We start from the raw sequence: 17,242 nt of genomic DNA on the forward strand, positions 1-17,242 counted from the left end.
AAAGAGCTTGGGTTGAAGTATATTTAGTTTGAGAGTATTTGTAGTGTGTTTCTATATTTGCATGTGTTTTTCTGTTTGTGTTCTTAACTTGCACATCAGACCTCTCTCAGCCCCTGTAGAATAGATCAGCAGGACGGCTCAATCCTGTGTTTGTTTTCTGCACAGTGTTGCGTTCAGGATTTCCTCGTTCAGGCTCGATTCTTTGGAAGGATCTGAAAAAGCGGAGCGTCACACATTCAGCACCTCAGACGGGTATAACAAGGGTCAGTCTGGCTTTCCTCGATGAAACAGATCCATCATCGGTTTCCCTTCTGCGTTCGTTTGTTTACAAAAATACGGCTAAAACTGTAAATATAGCCTGTGTGTGAGATATTGCGGATGGAAGCTGCCATCTACACATGCACTGCATCCATCTGAACCCAGGAGGAGTTGATGAGCTGCAAAAAATGCCTTTTTACTTCAGAGTTTTAGTCTTGTTTTTAGCCCAACTATCTAAAACGTCTGAGATCGAGAAGCATTTTGAACACAAGCTAAAAATATTGAGTTGTTTTCAAAAATATTAAGTCAAAATGAAGTGAGTTCCTCTTTAAAACAAGCTAAATGAGTAGAATAATGTTATCACAAAGCAAAAAGAAGTATATTTTGCTTGCGCCGTTGGTATTTAGCTTGTTTTAAGGAAAACCATGGTATGACTTTACTTGAAGGGGTGTTCATAAGATGATTTTATGCATGCTTATAACAACTGTAATTAGGGGTGCTTTCACACTAGCACATTTAGTTCGCACCAGGGTTCGTTTGACGTCAGAGTATGGTACGTTTAGCTAGTGTGCAGACAGCGGAGGTGCGTGATTCGGTGCCAGGCGAAAGAAGTCCAGCTTAAGAGTCATTCGCTCAGTGTTGACATTTTAAATGCACAGATGACATTGTTCGTTATGAATACTTGACATAAACAAATACATCACAACCTGTTTTTGTCATTATGACAACTTGACATCACCAAGACAACAGAACTTGTCATAAATCTGTCATAAACATGAATTATAATTGTGTCATGAATATATTTCTGGTCACATTTTCAGTGGATCAAACTGTATTTGTCATTATTATGTCTCATTAAAAAAGTGTCATTACACTGTCAAATCATTTTTAAGAGTATCATTAATATTGAATGACATTCTAACTTCATAGGGCTGTGCAAAAATATCGATATATCTAACTATCGCGATAATTTCTTTCACGATAGTGTATCGATAGTCCAACCTGAAGAACTGATTCAACCTCCTCCTCTGCTCCAGTAGATGTCGCTAACTCGTTATCAACAAACCGCTAAGTATAGGGGTGTCACGATTTCGATTTTTAATCGAAATCGATCGAAATTTATGCTCAATTTCAATTATCGAATCAAAAAATAGAATCGTTGATGCTGCCACGCCCCCATGTCACGTCAGCTTGGCTTGCCAAGCGGGAAAAAACAGGCTTGTTGAAGCGCTTGTTAAACTGCAGAAGCAGGAGACCCGTCAACAGAGCTTAAACCCTCTCCTCTTTCAATGAAGTCGCCGGTGTGTAAGCATTTTGGATTTCCAGTGAGTTATGTTGACAACGTTCGTGTTGTCGACAAAAAAAAAAACAGTTTTGCAAGCTCTGCTATGTATGTATTACGTACGGTTCGTCCGATAGACAACACCGGCATTGTGATCTTCCGCCCGCCCCCGTTGCAAATCCGCTCGCGAAAAGTACACACTCAGGCCCTGTTTACACTGTCTTTGTTTTTAAATGTTATTCTGAGCAGCCCTCCTTTCTCTCTACCTCTGAAAAAAGATACTGTTGGCTGGTTCCTGTTGGTTGTGCATCTTTTTTTACCGACACCATTATAACGTCACAGATCACTGCCTATTCACAAGACCCGCAGAAAAAGTGATTGACAGGTGGTAATTATGTGTGTATCTTGCCTTTATTTATTTACTGTATGATTTGTTTATGGGTAAAACAAAGACCATGCAGGTCAGGTAGTTTAAACGGTAGGCTACAAATAATTAATCTGTCATTAATTAATTAATTATTCATAATCGAAAATGTAATCGAATCGAGGATTTGGAGGATCGTGACACCCTTAGCTAAGTAGTATGGTATCAGAAGTAAGCAAGAGTGAGCATAGTGGAAAATATAAAGGCGCCTCCAGCTTTTAGAGCTGACGTGTGGCTGCACTTTGGCTTTAACTCTATACCAGAGTACTGAATTAGACAAAAAATGCCATGTGCAAGCTTTGCAAATCTCTCTAAAAATATTCAGGAAACACTACGAACTTGCATTATCACTTAACAAGACACCACGCAGATGAATTAGCGGCACAGCGACCTCAACCGAAACCTCTTGATTCAAGGCAAACTACACTGGATAGCATCATTAACAAGCTTCCGTCTACCTCAACTAACATTGCAGAGTTACTGAAAACTGCATAGGAGGGATGGGACATCAAATGGAAGGACCTGTCGTTGTAATAGACAACGCGTCTAACATGACCGTAGCAGCACAGCTGGCCGGCATGTTGCATGCTGACGTTTCTGGAGGCCGTGATTTACGTGGCTGGAGGTACGTATGGCTGCATTTTGTTTTTTCAAGCGAACGCTACGAGGCAACCAGTTTGTCCGGTTAGCTCGTCGTGTTACGTTGGCGCAGCGGAGGCCCGGAGGAGGAGCCGGCTGCGGCAGCGACCGGGTTCGAGTCCGGGGAAAAGTGGTTCCAGAAATCAGGCAAGACAAAAAACAGAATCCAAAAAATAAAGCGAACAAATTCGTTACGGGGCGAGAATGCGGTGAAATCTGAAAACGCGGTTAAAATCGGACGAGGGCTTTTCTTTTTCTGGACGGCTTTTGTAAATCGTCGCTTGGGTTTAGGGAAGGATAAGGAGGAGGGTGGCTGGGTCGACCGATTGGCAGCCGCCCAGTCAATTGTTCAGTCAGTCAGTCGGACAGGCAGTCGCTCGACAGCGGCCTCCGGCGGCTTTTTACGTGAGAACAGTGCGAAGGGCTCGCGAGAGGTGTTCGAGAGGCGAAAAAGTGCGCACAGCGGCCACTCACAGATTAGCGAAAACTGCACAAATACGTAACTCCCGGGATGTATTTCGTGGTCTCCAAGAACATCCGTGGGGCTACGTTTCCAGATTAAACTATTGCAATATATCACAATATGTATTGTATCGTAATATATCGTGATATGTTGTATTGTGACCCATGTATCGTGATATGTATCATATCGTGAGGCCCTTGCCAATACACAGCCCTAACCTCAGCTTGCAGCACAGTAGTTGAGGTCAAACTAATATTAATGACAGTGTTATAAAGTTCGTGACATGTTTATAATGACTTCATGACAGCCATAAAAACCGGCTGTGATGTATTTATACAATATTAACAAACAATATCCTCTTTTAAAATGTCATAACTGAGCGAAACTGAGTCTCTTTCACAATCCTCACGTGTCATATCATGATTATAAAGGTTTCTTATGAACATCCCTTCTCATTCCTGAAAACAGCACAATATTTTTAGCTTGACTATAAATGCTTCTTGATTTTCGGTGTTCAGATATTCGGATCAGAATCGAGTGTAAAACTCTGAGTAAGATCTGCATTTTCAACAGTGTGGGATTTCACTAGAAGCGTAAAACGTCTTAAGGCATAGACACAACATGTGGACGCTGTGTCTCTCTCTCTGTCTGTCACCGTCGGTCCACGTTCGGTCCAAAGCTACAGTCCCAGGCTGCATAGTAAAGCGAGTGGCCTCAGGGTTTTACCACAGCTCAGGGTTTTCTAGCTTCAGGAAGCCTGGATCCTTGCGCAGCTCCCAGTACATGCTGTTGGACACCCATCTCTCCCTCTGGTTGCTGTCCATCACCTTCCTGTTACACACAGCAAACACACACTGCGTTTAGCTCAACGTTATTAGCATTCCAGTGGAATTTGTATGAGCAGGTCATTACGCTTAAAATAATGGGTTGTCTTATCCCAATGTTGGGTTATATAGAGACAAACCCAACTCTTAGCTTAAAGAAACACTCCACTTATTTAGGAAATATGCTCACTTTACAGCTTCCCTCGAGTAAAACAGTTTGACTATTATTAAACCTATTCAGCTGATCTCTCAGTTTGGCAGGAGCACTTTTAGCTTAGCTTAGCATAGATCACTGAATCGGATTAGACCATTAGCATCTAACAGTAACAGCTCTTGGTGCAGTCATGATACAGCAGCAAAGTTCCTACACCAGAATGAGAGTATAGTTCTAGCCATATCAGCCTAGAAAGAGAACAACTTTTCATTTTCAGTTGATTAAAGATGCTAACGGTCTAATCGGATTCAATGAATGATGCTAAGCTAAGCTAAAAGTGCTCTTGTCAGACCTGAAGATCGCTGAATGGACTCAAAAATGGTAACTCAACTGTTTTAATGAACCTAATGTCCATATTTGACCCAATGCTGTGTTATTTTAAGAGTGCACTGACTTGAAGAAGCGCGGCTGGTGTTTGATGTTGTTCTCCTCCATCCACTTCCTCCTGTTTCTCTGCTGCTCCTCGATTCGCTGTTTCTCGGCCGTCGCCATCTGGACGTTTCCCTCCTCCAGAAACCTGCAGGACACATTAAAGCACACGAGAACTCTCAGACTCACTCTGTACAGTTCAAGTTCATTCATTTTCCTTCGGCCTAGTCCCTTATTAATCCGGCACAGCGGAATGAACCACCAGTTATTCCAGTGTAACGGAGGCCAGCTAGTGTGTGCTGTGCAGGTAAACCTCACTCCTCTGACCTCTAAAGGTGCTCTAGCGACAAACGCTAGGGGCCATGTTCTTTAGCCTCCATCGTAGAGCACCCGACTCCCATGCGGAAGGTCGACGGTTCGATACCAGCTCGGAGCGGGTTGGGTGGTGTAGGACCGGTGGGGTTACATTGGTGCCGTGACCCAGATGCGAGTGAGGTCTAGGGGGGTGAGTGTAACGGAGGCTAGCTAGTGTGTGCTGTTCAGGTAAACCTCACTCCGCTGACCTCTAAAGCTGCTCTAGCGACAGACGCTAGAGGCTTTAGCCTCCTTGTTAGAGCAACTGACTCCCATGCGGAAGGTTGCCGGTTCGATACAAACTCGGAGTGGGTTGGGTGGCGTTGGACCGGCGGGGTTACACCTGCATATGTTTTATGCAGCGGATGCCCTTCCGGCTGCAACCCAGTACTGGGAAACACCCATACACACTCACATTTACACATATTTATTTACTACGGCCAGTTTAGTTCATCAATACCCCAATAGCACATGTGTTTGGACTGAGTGGGAAACCCACGGCAACACTGGGAGAACATGCAAACTCCACACTGAAATGCCAACTGAACCAGCCTGGACTCGAACCAGCGACCTTCTTGCACCTAAATAACCTAAATCAAATGTTTTCTGTCAAAAAACTTTAACAAATCAACTTGTCCAAAAATAATCCCTTTGTAAATTTAGTACAGTCTTATATGGACGGTCAGAATATTCTGGTAGTGTTCATACAGTTTCACAAGGCACTTTACATAATAAACATGATAACCAATTATTTATATATATAATTATACATATATCTTGTATCTTCACACCATAGACAACAAAGATAGTGGGGCCATTCTTCATCAATGGAAACTTAAGGCTGCTAGATATTTGAAAGTGCTCCATGATGATGTGTTTCCCTCTTTATGCACTGAAGCTGGCACGTTCCCTGAGTTTCTCCAGCAAGATGGTGCATCACCTCATTATGGGTGTCAGGTCCGAGCATTCCTAGATGAACAGTTTCCTGAAAAGTGTATTGGTCATCGTGGGCCAGCTGAATGGCCCCCAAGGTCTCCCGATCTGACCCCCTTAGACTTTTATCTTTGGGGTCATCTGAAGGCAACTGTCTATGGTGTGAAGATACAAGATGTGCAGCACCTGAAACTATCAAACTGGAAGCCTGTGCTGGCATTTCTCCTGCGGCGTTGCTATCAGTGTGTGAAGAGTGGGAGAAGAGGCTTGCATTGACAATCCAACACAATGGGCAGCACATTGAACACATTTTATAAGTGGTCAGAAACGTGTAAATAACTCATAACAGAATAAAGTTACGTTAAAACCAAGCACACCATTGTTTTTCTTGTGAGATCTCCAATCAGTTTGATGTGTCACATGACCCTCTTCCTATTGAAAAAAAACAAAAGTTGGATCCAAGATGGCCGACTTCAAAATGGCCACCATGGTCACCACCCATCTTAAAAGGTTTGCCCGCTCACATTTACTAATGTGCCACAAACAGGACGTTAATACCACCAACCATTCCCATTTTATTAATGTGTATCCATATAAATGCCTTTTATATTTTCATTTATAAAACTGTAATAAATGAAGATTTAAAGATCAGAACGATCTAGAAAAGGCTGACGTATAAAAACAGTTTTTAAGCAAGTTTGAAAAGTGTGTAGATTGAGTGTTTGTACCTCTGGTCTGGTCTGAATCGAGCGTCAGTCGGCGGCAGCAGCTCCTTCATCTCTGGGAAAAGCTCATTCAGCTCCACTGCAAACCTGGTGAAGCCGTAGTACAGCTCGTAATCTGTGGGCATCGAGCCTGGACACACACATACATTAGCATTAGCAGACACACATCCGAGTGCTGTGAAGGGTGTAGTAAACTGCTGAATTATGAATGTTTAATCATCATCAGTATTTCATACTGGCATTAAGCTTTACTTTATTAAATGACAACACGTCTGAGTGGTGTTTACTTCAGTAATTCAGTCACCGTGTCTGGCTACTTACTCACTGGCCCATCAAAACATCATTTTCTTTCACCGGGCAAAACTTTAAATCTAATTACTATTCTTTTACATGCTCACCAGTGCTGTAATTGATGGATTAAACATACAATTCTATTAACATCTAGAATAAATATCGACTTCTTTTTGTGATTTAAAAGATGCATTTTTAGCAGCCGTGTGTGGTCATTAGTTTCAATTTTTATTAAATCCTTCAAGCATGCAGATGTGTATTATTATTATCAGAGCTAATACTGGGACTCATTTTGGACTTTGCTTGGGTGTGTTTGTGTGTGTGTGTGTGTACCTGGTCTCCAGATGCATTTGGCAGAAGGTGGGACTCCGCAGTACAGACCCTCATGCCACTTCCCGAACAGTCTGTGAATGACTCGGCCCTCCTGGTCCATCACTGACCCCTGCACCTCATTCACATTTGAGCTCCAGTAGTTTCCCTGCACACACACACACACACACACACACACACACACACACAAACACACACACAAACAAACACAAACCCACACACACACATGCTACAGCATACTGTAGTACTGCCTACAGCATAACGAAAAGATAGCCTAAAATAAATACTGTAGTATACGTTAGTTTTTTACCTAGTAAACTGTGGTGTATTGTAGTATATTATGTAGTATACATAGTTTTTTAAAAATCTATAGTACCGGCTCATTTGTTTATATTACTATAGGTTTTGTGTTACCATAGCAACTACAGAACAATATATAACAACATATAGAGCACTCGTTGGTAATTCTAAAGTTGCTATGGTAACAACAATATTGTAGTTGTTGTGCTACCACAGCAACTACAGAACACTACACAACAAATATAGAACACTGGCAATTCTAAGGTTGCTATGGTAACAATGATACAATAGTAGTTTTGCTACCATAGCAACAACAGAACACTATAGAACAACTAAAGAACGCTTGTTGGTAATTCTATAGTTTCTATGGTAACACCTATACTATAGTTGTGCTACCATAGCAACTACACAACAGAACTACACTATAGAACTGAACAACTATAGAACACTTGTTGTTAATTCTATGGTTGCTATGGTGACAACGATACTATATTTGTTGTGAAACCATAGCTACTACAGGATACTATAGAACTATAGAACACTTGCTGGTAATACTATGGTTGCTATGGTAACAACGATACTTTAGTTGTTGTGTTACCATAGCAACTACAGAACACTATAGAACTGAACAATTATAGAACACTTGTTGGTAGTTCTATAGTTGCTATGATAACAACACTACTACAGTAATTGTGTTACCATAGCAACAACAGAATTCCCACAACAGATTGATTCAAGTACTTTACTATAGTAAACACTAGTATTTACTATAAATAACTATAGTATTTTTTTGTATGTGGCCGTGAGAGAAACACAGACCCTAGTGCCGCTGCAGACGTGTGTGTACCTTTATGAAGGAGAGTTTGCAGATGCAGGTGGTGCTGCGAGTGTTTCTGATGGTCACTTCTCCATAATGCTCGATCCACCGTCTGCCGCTCAGGATGTTGTGGACGCACGTCGTCACCTTGTTCCATTCATAGTGATCACCGTAACTGCAAATAAAACACACTGTGTCAGCTATGAAGACAAACGGTGATGAAGTGTGCACATAACGATAATGAACAGATAGAGACGGCACCTGGGCAACATCACAATCACTGTGGTGTACTGTAGTATAATATGCCCTATAGTTGTAGAAAACTGTCTTCATTTGTTTTACTACTGTAGTTGTTGTGTTACCATAGCAACTACAGAACACTATAGAACAACACGTTGTTAATTCTATAGCTGCTATGGCAACCCAACAGCTGTATCATAGTTGTGGTGTTACCATAGCAACTCTAGAACACGTACTGGTAATTCTAAAGTTGCTATGGTAACAACAATACTATAGTTGTTGTGTTACCACCAGTAACACTGCAGCATACTTTAATTTTTACCTAGTAAACTGTGGTGTATTATAGTATAATATACCCTAAAATTACAGTATTGGGTTATTTCTGTTTACATTACTATAGTGGTTGTGTTACCCTAGCAACTACAGAACACTATAAAACAACACTTGTTGATTATTCTACAGTTGCTATGGTAACAACAATACTATAGTTGCTGAGCTACCTAATATACCCTATAGTTGTAGAAAACTGTCATCCTTTATTTATATTACTATTGTGGTTGTGTTACCATAGCAACTATAGAACACTATAAAACAACACTTGTTGATTATTCTACAGTTGCTATGGTAACAATACTATAGTTGTAGAAAACTGTCATCCTTTGTTTATATTACTATTGTGGTTGTGTTACCATAGCAACTACAGAGCACTATAAAACAACTATCGAACACTTGTTGGTAATTCTATAGTTGCTATGGTAACAACAATACTATAAATGTTGTGTTACCACCAGTAATACTGTAGTATTCTTTCATTTTACCTAGTAATCTGTGGTGTATTGTAGTATAATATACAGTATAGTTGTATAAAATGACAGTATTGGGTCATTTGCGTATATATTACTATAGTGGTTGTGTTACCATAGCAACTACAGAACACAATAGAACAACACTTGTTGGTAATTCTATAGTTGCTATAGTAACAATAAAGCTATAGATGCTGTGCTACCTAATATACCCAATAGTTGTAGAAAACTGTCATTATTTGTTTATATTACTATAGTTGATGTATTACCATAGCAACTACAGAACACTATAGATTACTTGTTGGTAATCCTATAGCTGCTATGGTAGCTATAGGATAGTTGTTGTGTTACAAAAGCAACTATATAATTACCACAACAGATTAATTCAAGTACTTTACAATAGTGAACACTGGTATTTATGAATGATGAACAGATAGAGACGGCACCTGGGCAGCATCACATTCACTGTCCCGATGGGGAGAATCTCCATTGACTTCCCCCAAAACTTATTCTTCCATCTGACGTCTGGAGCACAAACGCACACACATACACACACACACGTGAGCGTGATTATTCAATGTGTTTCAGAGAAAAGCAGAGGAGCGGGATCAGTCTTACCCTGCCAGAAGGTGAAGTTCTGGGAGTCACAGTGACAGGCGGAGATGGGCGGATGATGGCTCACCTGTGCAGAGATGGAAAGGGGCAATTAAAAGAGATGCAGAGAAGCTGATGATTAAAGGAACACTCCACTTTCCTTTGGCTCAATTTACAGTTTTACTATTGTTGAATCCATTCAGTTGATTTCCAGTTCTAGCGGGAGCACTTTTAGCTTAGCTTAGCATAGATCATTGAATCGGATTAGACCATTAGCATTTGCTCAAAAAAAAAAAGTTCATTAGCATCTTAAATCCTCTAAAGTTCTTAATATTTTGATTTGTAAAACAACCTATGTACATTTATAAAGCTCTACTTTGTTTTATATCATCTTTGCACCAAATAACTACAAAAGAAACACTAATTTTCGTGTACACAGAGTGTTTGGGATGCAGCATGTATGGAGGCAGGACAGTAAATGTGGTGCTGTTTTCTCTTCTGGCTGCTGTTATCACTCTCACACTATTTATTTCTTTTTTTTCTGAAAGTCACTATCAAGGAGTTTTTCTTTTATTATTTAAGCAAGATTTGTTGCACGACTTCTGCGACTTCTGCTGCTGAGAAATCTGAAAATGTGAAGAGTCCATTGCTAATAACAGATGAGGCCATCTTGGCTCCAACAATCTCAGAAAATGCAGCATATGTGTTTGGCTGTGTGCACACGCGGGCTGTTGAGCTTGATGTGATGAGTCAGTGCTTCTATTTGTACTCAGATTTGCCAAATCCTGGATTCTGAAGCCAAAGATATCAAGAACATCGACATTTCCCAACAAACTCCACAAGGCTGAATCATCGACTCGCTCATGTTCATTTTATGTCTCGATAACTGCTCATGATTTCTTAAAGGAACACTCCAGCAAAGGCTCATTTATCAAGTCTTCTAGAGTTAATCAGTTGATCTGAACAATTGTTGAATCCATTCAGCTGATTTCTTGTTCTGGTGGGGTTACTTTTAGCTTAGCTTAGCATAATGAATTGAATTGGATTAGACCATTAGCATTTTGTTACATAAAAAGAGTTTTGATTATCTTGCCTATTGAAAGTGTATCCTATAAGTGTCCTACGTTTGTTAGCAGTTGACTTGAACCATTTCAAAACCCATTCAGCTCATTTCTTGTTATGGCGGGACCACTTTTAGCTTAGCTTAATTTAGCATAATGAATCCTTTCAAAGAGTTTTTTGACTATAACGCCAGAATGAGAGTATAGTCCCTAGTAATATTGACCTAGAAAGCTTATAACACAATGTAAATAAAGAAGGCTAGAAGCTTTAAATAGGAATATTATTAAAACTTATGTATTTGTTTTTTACAAAATGCTAATGGTCAAATCTGATTATGCTAAGCTAAGCCAAAAGTGACCCCGCTATTGACTGAATGGATTAAAAATGGTTCAAGTCAACTGTTAACACCTGTAGGATACTTAGAGGATATACTTTAAATAAGAAAATTATCAAAACTTTAAAAATAATAATTAAAAAAATAACGAAATGCTAATGGTCTAATCCGATTCAATTCATTATGCTAAGCTAAGCTAACAGTGATCCCGCCAGAACAAGAAATCAGCTGAATGGATTCAAAAATGGTTCAAGTCAACAGTTAATCCTTGCAATGAAATGGTAATGGTCTAATCTGATTTAATTAATTATGCTAAGCTAAGCTTACAGTGAGACAATGGATTTAAAAATATTTCAAGTCAATTGAATAACTCTTGGAGACCTGTAAAATAAGGATTAAAAAAAAGGTGTAGTTTTCCCTTTAATTTTTTCTACAGGCCTGAGTTTCAGTATGGGCTTGGTACGAGCTTTGGACTAACATACTTATTGTTTGTCTTGTATTCTTGTGCATTTATCTAAAAACTCTTAAATCACGAAGCATTTTCTAGACTAGCAAAACATATTGTTCTGTTTTCACCTATTCTGCCCCTTTTTACAAGATGTAAAATAAGTCATTGATGTCCCTAGAGTGTGTGTGTGTGTGTGTGTGTGTGTGTGAAGTTTCATCTCAAAATAGCACACAGATAATGTTTTCCTGACCTTTTTAGTTTTTGATCCTAATTGTGGTGTTTTGGTGACTGTCACTTTAAATTCAAATGAGATTGTGCTCTTTCCCGAAGAGGGCGGAGCTACAAACACCTTTGCGTCAGCTTAGTGGCAGATTCAAAACTCTAATGGTGGACGGCTGCTTCTCACTCAGGGCTGCTGTCTATGCTAATGAGAGAGAGATGGGCACTAGTGGGCGGGGCTTTTCCCCTCTGATGACATCATATAAAAGGAGAATGTCAATCACAGTGTTTCTGCAGACTGCTTTCATCAAGTCTGATTAGAACAAACACAATTAATACACGTTGACCATTAGAGGCTGGAGATATTCACACACTGCTGGGGTTAAACCCCTTATACAAGTGATTTTTGCATAATAGGTCGTCATTAAATATTTATTCAGCTGATTTAATGGCAAAACAGCTGAGTGGTAAGACGAGGAGCCGCTGTGGTGTGTGTTTCATTCTCACACATCATCAGCAGAGAGACACATGTTGGTCAGGTTACAGCAAGAGATGATGTGTGTGATGAATTACAGTATTATCAGTGTGTGTGTGTGTGTGTGTGTGTGTGTGTGTGTTTCTCCCTCTGTGAACACGCTGCATTATGACAAACGCCTGTGGGAAAGTTCACTGCTGACAAAGACACTCTTCAAGTCAGGCAGGAAGAAGCTTCGCCAGAGGACTATTGATGTGCGCACACACACACACACACACACACACACACACACACACACACACACACACACACACACACACACACACTTGGGCACTCTCTCTCTCTCTCTTTCACACACAACAATACACAAACATGCATGCACACATACACGCAAATACAAACACACACACACACACACACACACTCCCTCATATGCCCATGCACACTCATGCACAAAAATCCACACAAACGTACACACAAAGACACACACACCCACTCTCAAACACACACTCACATGCACAAACAAACACACACTCAGGCACACTCCCAGACACACACACACACACACACACAGACATACACAAATACACACTTCCTCATGCGCTCGCATACACACACACATGCACACACTCTCACTCGTGCACTTACGCGCTCTCTCACACAAACACGCACACACACATTCTCATACATGACACAAACACAAACACATGGACGAACACACAATGACATGCACAAATATACACACACACACATGAGCACAAATATACACACATACACAAACCAAACACACACTCACAGGCACACACACTTAACATCAACACAAAAACGTTTTCAAGCACACACACACATTCGAACACACACATACACTCTTTCTTTATTACACACACACACACACACACACACACACACACACACACACACACACACACACACACACACACACACAAAGCTGGTGCTGCAGAGCCACAGCGAAGGACAGGTACTCACCTGGAACAGATACTGCAGCTCGAATGTGTGTGTGTGTTTGTGTGCATGTGTATGTGTGTTTAAAAGGGAGAGAAATAAAGACAGTGTGTGTGTGTGTGTGTGTGTGTGTGTGTGTGTGTGTGTGTGTACCTGTTCAGAAAAGAAGCAGAATCCCTTGTCTTCTCGGATGCATTCATACGTTTCCCCTAGAAGGGGGTTAAAGGGTTTGCTGCCCGCTCGATAGTAGGTGGAGGAATATCCTGACACTGCAAACGCTGCAACGATGGCCTGCACACACACACACACACACACACACACACACACACAAAGCAGGCTGTCAATACACTCATTACCACTGTGTCCTGATAGACTGTGCTCTCTGTATACAGACGGAGCGGTGCTTACAGAAACCAGATAATGGAGTAGATGTGCCTTCAGAGAGCATTAAATCCACACACACACACACACACACACACACACACACACACACAGGTGTAAGGGGCTGACAACACAAACACACAATGCTCAACACAAATCAATTGACAAGTGAACCACAATGGCATCTTTTAGCGATTTACATTGACACTCGAATGGTCTACATGTTAGTAAATTTACAGCCGTTGGACAGTAGTGACGCATGATATTAAAAATAAAACAGCCATTACGCTGATTAGTTTTCTGCGATGTGCTTTGCGATATCACAGATGACTTTAAAGTGCTGGTCCAGAGTGTATTTTTAAGGCGTGGTCGTGTTTATAAGATGTACAGCAGTGTGTGCTCATGTTTCACCTGTAGAAAATCAGGTTATTTGCTCATATATCAGACTTTGATTATATACAGCTACTCAGCTAACGTGAACACCACTGTCATATTTCCTAGTTCCTCTGAAAATCCCGCCCTTAAGAGGCTCTGATTGGTCAGCTAACATAATGTGCTGTGATTTACAGATCGGTTCCACGTCACTAAGCAAAACATCACGCTAGAGATCTGCGCGGGACTCGATTTTAAATCCTGCTCCCGCCAGGTTTTAGCCCGAACCCGACCGCTCCCGCTTATATTCAGCATTTGTTGTCCCGCTGCCCACCGTTTTCTACCCGCTGCGCCTGTTTCTGCTAAAGAGCGGGAGGGGAGAACATAACCGGAAACCACCCAGCTATACAGAGTCCAGACAGCCTATAACAAGCTGTCTGTATAAACACACACACACATTAGCAGCAAGCACACACACACACACAAACAAAGCTCTCTCTCTCATTCGCGCACACACACACAAACACACCCGCACACACACAGAAACAAACAAGCTAAACACAGCATCACGCTGTCTTCGCACACATACATACGCGTGCTCGCTCGCTCGGGAGTTGGGAGCGATATTGTTAGACCGCCCACTCCCGTCCAAAATAAACCAGTTATCGACCGCTCCCGTGATTTATTCGGAAATTTATTACCGCGCCGCAGAAATCTGGTCGGGTCCCGCAGCTCCCGTGGTACAGCCGCAGGAATGCAGACCTCTACATCACGCCTCCAGCATGCACTTTGCCTCAGCTGTGTAAACACTGTCAGTCAGTGTATCTGTTAGAGGACACAGCTGAACCTCAAGCCTGCTCTCTAAAATAACATCTGACAAGAGTCTTACACGTATAATCGGGTTATAAGCATGTGTAAGTAATATGAAACGTTCACATATCTGTTGTGAGACTGTTATTTGAGATGTAGTCCGCACAGAGCGACACTGCAGCGCTGCTGAAGATTGTGTGTGTTTACAGCGGTTTGACTGATAAATATGAATTAGTAGCGGAATTGTTAGCGGTGCCAAACAGCATTTCCCTTTGTTTACATCCTTGTTTATATCCTCGCTACAACATACCGTTAGTGCTAGAAGCTGTGCCTGTAGTTAATCAATTTTAACAAATAAAACACAATTTTTTTTTGGTAAATTTACAAAGGTTATCATCTTTTGTGGCCCATTTAAAATGTGCACAGGCGTCAAAAACACATGCAAGCGATTCAGTTTCACTGTGTTGTAGATCAACTTTGCAATGGCTTCACAAATCACTTTCTGAACGAGCCATATGAACAGGGACTTTCAATTTTCATTCAACCAGTCTAAGCATTTGAGAATCATGCAGATACGCACGTTGCAATTTCAAACTGAATACAGTGCAGCGTTAGGCCTTGATCACACTGATCGCACAACAAAGTGTGTGTCAAAGTGTGCTGATGCTCAAACTAGGTTACAGTAAAGGACTTAATGAGGCTAGAGGTAAATGCACACCTCAGTGTGCACGAGAGACTGACCGCTCCAGGCCCTGTGTGTCCTCCAACTGCTGGATCATGTGTGTGAAGGTCTGAACACAAGCCTCTCCTCAAACACTCTACACTAGGGCTACCGAGGCTTTTTCTTATGAAGTATGTATGTCGCTAGCATTTTAACACAATGATAGCTAACTTTAAGAATAATTTATCAGGTCTTAAGAATTTGCATGAGTCAGATTTAGCTTGATGCAAAGATGTGAGATAAATGCAATGCTATTGGCTAATTTTAAAAAGGGGAGGAGCCACTTGATATAACCCATATAGCCAGCATTTTATCACACTGATAGCTAACTTTGATTATAGTCTATCAAGACTGTGGCATTTTAATGAATTTGCATGACTCAACGATAGTAAATGAGTGAAATGCTATTGGCTATTTTTAAAAAGGGGAGGAGCTAGTTGATATAACCCACTTTGTTTTCATATTTCAGTTTAATTAACATCACACAATTAAAAAAAAGCACATTGGAAGGCATTTTAAGGACTTGGAACACCCTGTGAGTAAATTTCAAGAGTTTTAGTTTTAGGGTGCACTGTGCCTTTAAGAGCTGGACCGTACCATGCATTCATAGGGGTTGTCGGTCTCAGCTGCTTTATCCATTTTCAAATATTTGATGTATAACAGAGAAGACTGTTTCAACACATCATAAAACACAATAGATTAATCACTAATTTCTGCTAACTAGCGGTGTAATATCATAACGTCAAGAAATTGCTAAATAAAAATGTGCTAATCTGTATCGTAGAAGCTTTTTTGTAGGTTCAATGAATGTCTGTTTTTACAGTCTGAATGTTCTAGCATGTTGCTAATATGTTTATAATGTATTAGCAACATTGTTAATGTCTCTGCACATGTTGTTAATATTAAATCATCTTGTTTAAACGCTTTATGGCAGCCTTTGTGTGTTCTTGTGCATTGCGGACATGTTTTAGGACATTGTTAACACACTTTAGCATGCTGTTAGCATGTTTTAGCACAGTGCTAACTTGTTTTAGTGCATTAAAAGCATGTTTTAGTATGCTGCTAGCATTTATCACACTGACAGCATATTTTAACAGTAATCTATCAGGTCTGTAGCATTTTAAGGGATTGCATGACTCAACGCTATTGGCTATTTTAGAAAAGGGGAGGAGCTACTGAATATGACCCAACTTGTCTTCCGGTTTCAGTTTAAATCACATCTCATATTTAAAAGAAAGCACTTTGGAGGACACATTAAGGGTTTGAAACCCTGTGAGTAAATGACAGAGTTTTAGTTTCAGGGTGCACCGTGCCTTTAAGAGCTCGACCGTACCATGCGCTCGTAGGGGTCGTCAGTCTGAGCTGCTTTATCCAGGAGCTCGGTGTACTCCAGTTCTTCACACATGTGCTGCAGCGTGTTCAGCGGCTCGTTCAGCTCCACCGGCATGGACACTTTGGACAGATCTTTGCCGATGTTGTTTTTCAGGATGTTCCACAGGTTGATGTTGGAGGTGTCGGGAGCAGGAGCCGGGAGACACGGACGTCTGCCGTTACGAAACATACTGCTGGCCAGCTCACCATTAGGCACTGAGGGAGA

At 41.0% G+C, this 17,242-nt stretch overlaps 1 protein-coding gene across 7 annotated transcripts in view; it reads right to left on the reverse strand.

Moving 5' to 3' along the window:
* Positions 1 to 2,010: 2,010 nt before the first annotated feature.
* osbpl6 (oxysterol binding protein-like 6) overlaps positions 2,011 to 17,242 on the reverse strand; it is a 70,339-nt gene continuing 55,107 nt past the window's right edge. For 4 of the 7 annotated variants that reach the window (NM_001442307.1, NM_001442308.1, NM_001127405.2 and 1 more), the window contains 9 exons: positions 16,979 to 17,232; positions 13,515 to 13,652; positions 9,885 to 9,948; positions 9,713 to 9,791; positions 8,254 to 8,398; positions 7,110 to 7,254; positions 6,489 to 6,615; positions 4,499 to 4,621; positions 2,134 to 3,897 (listed from right to left, as the gene is read on the reverse strand). In NM_001442307.1, the coding sequence (NP_001429236.1) occupies positions 3,789 to 3,897; positions 4,499 to 4,621; positions 6,489 to 6,615; positions 7,110 to 7,254; positions 8,254 to 8,398; positions 9,713 to 9,791; positions 9,885 to 9,948; positions 13,515 to 13,652; positions 16,979 to 17,232 (1,184 nt within the window). In that variant the 3' untranslated portion in view covers positions 2,134 to 3,788. Of the gene's footprint in view, positions 3,898 to 4,498; positions 4,622 to 6,488; positions 6,616 to 7,109; positions 7,255 to 8,253; positions 8,399 to 9,712; positions 9,792 to 9,884; positions 9,949 to 13,514; positions 13,653 to 16,978; positions 17,233 to 17,242 lie in introns of all 7 variants that reach the window. The other 3 variants (XM_087265753.1, XM_087265751.1, XM_087265752.1) reach the window with 2 other exon arrangements.

The sequence above is a fragment of the Danio rerio genome, chromosome 9 (assembly GCF_052040795.2).
Source record: "Danio rerio strain M-AB ecotype USA chromosome 9, GRCz13ab, whole genome shotgun sequence".
Classification (NCBI taxonomy): domain Eukaryota; kingdom Metazoa; phylum Chordata; class Actinopteri; order Cypriniformes; family Danionidae; genus Danio; species Danio rerio.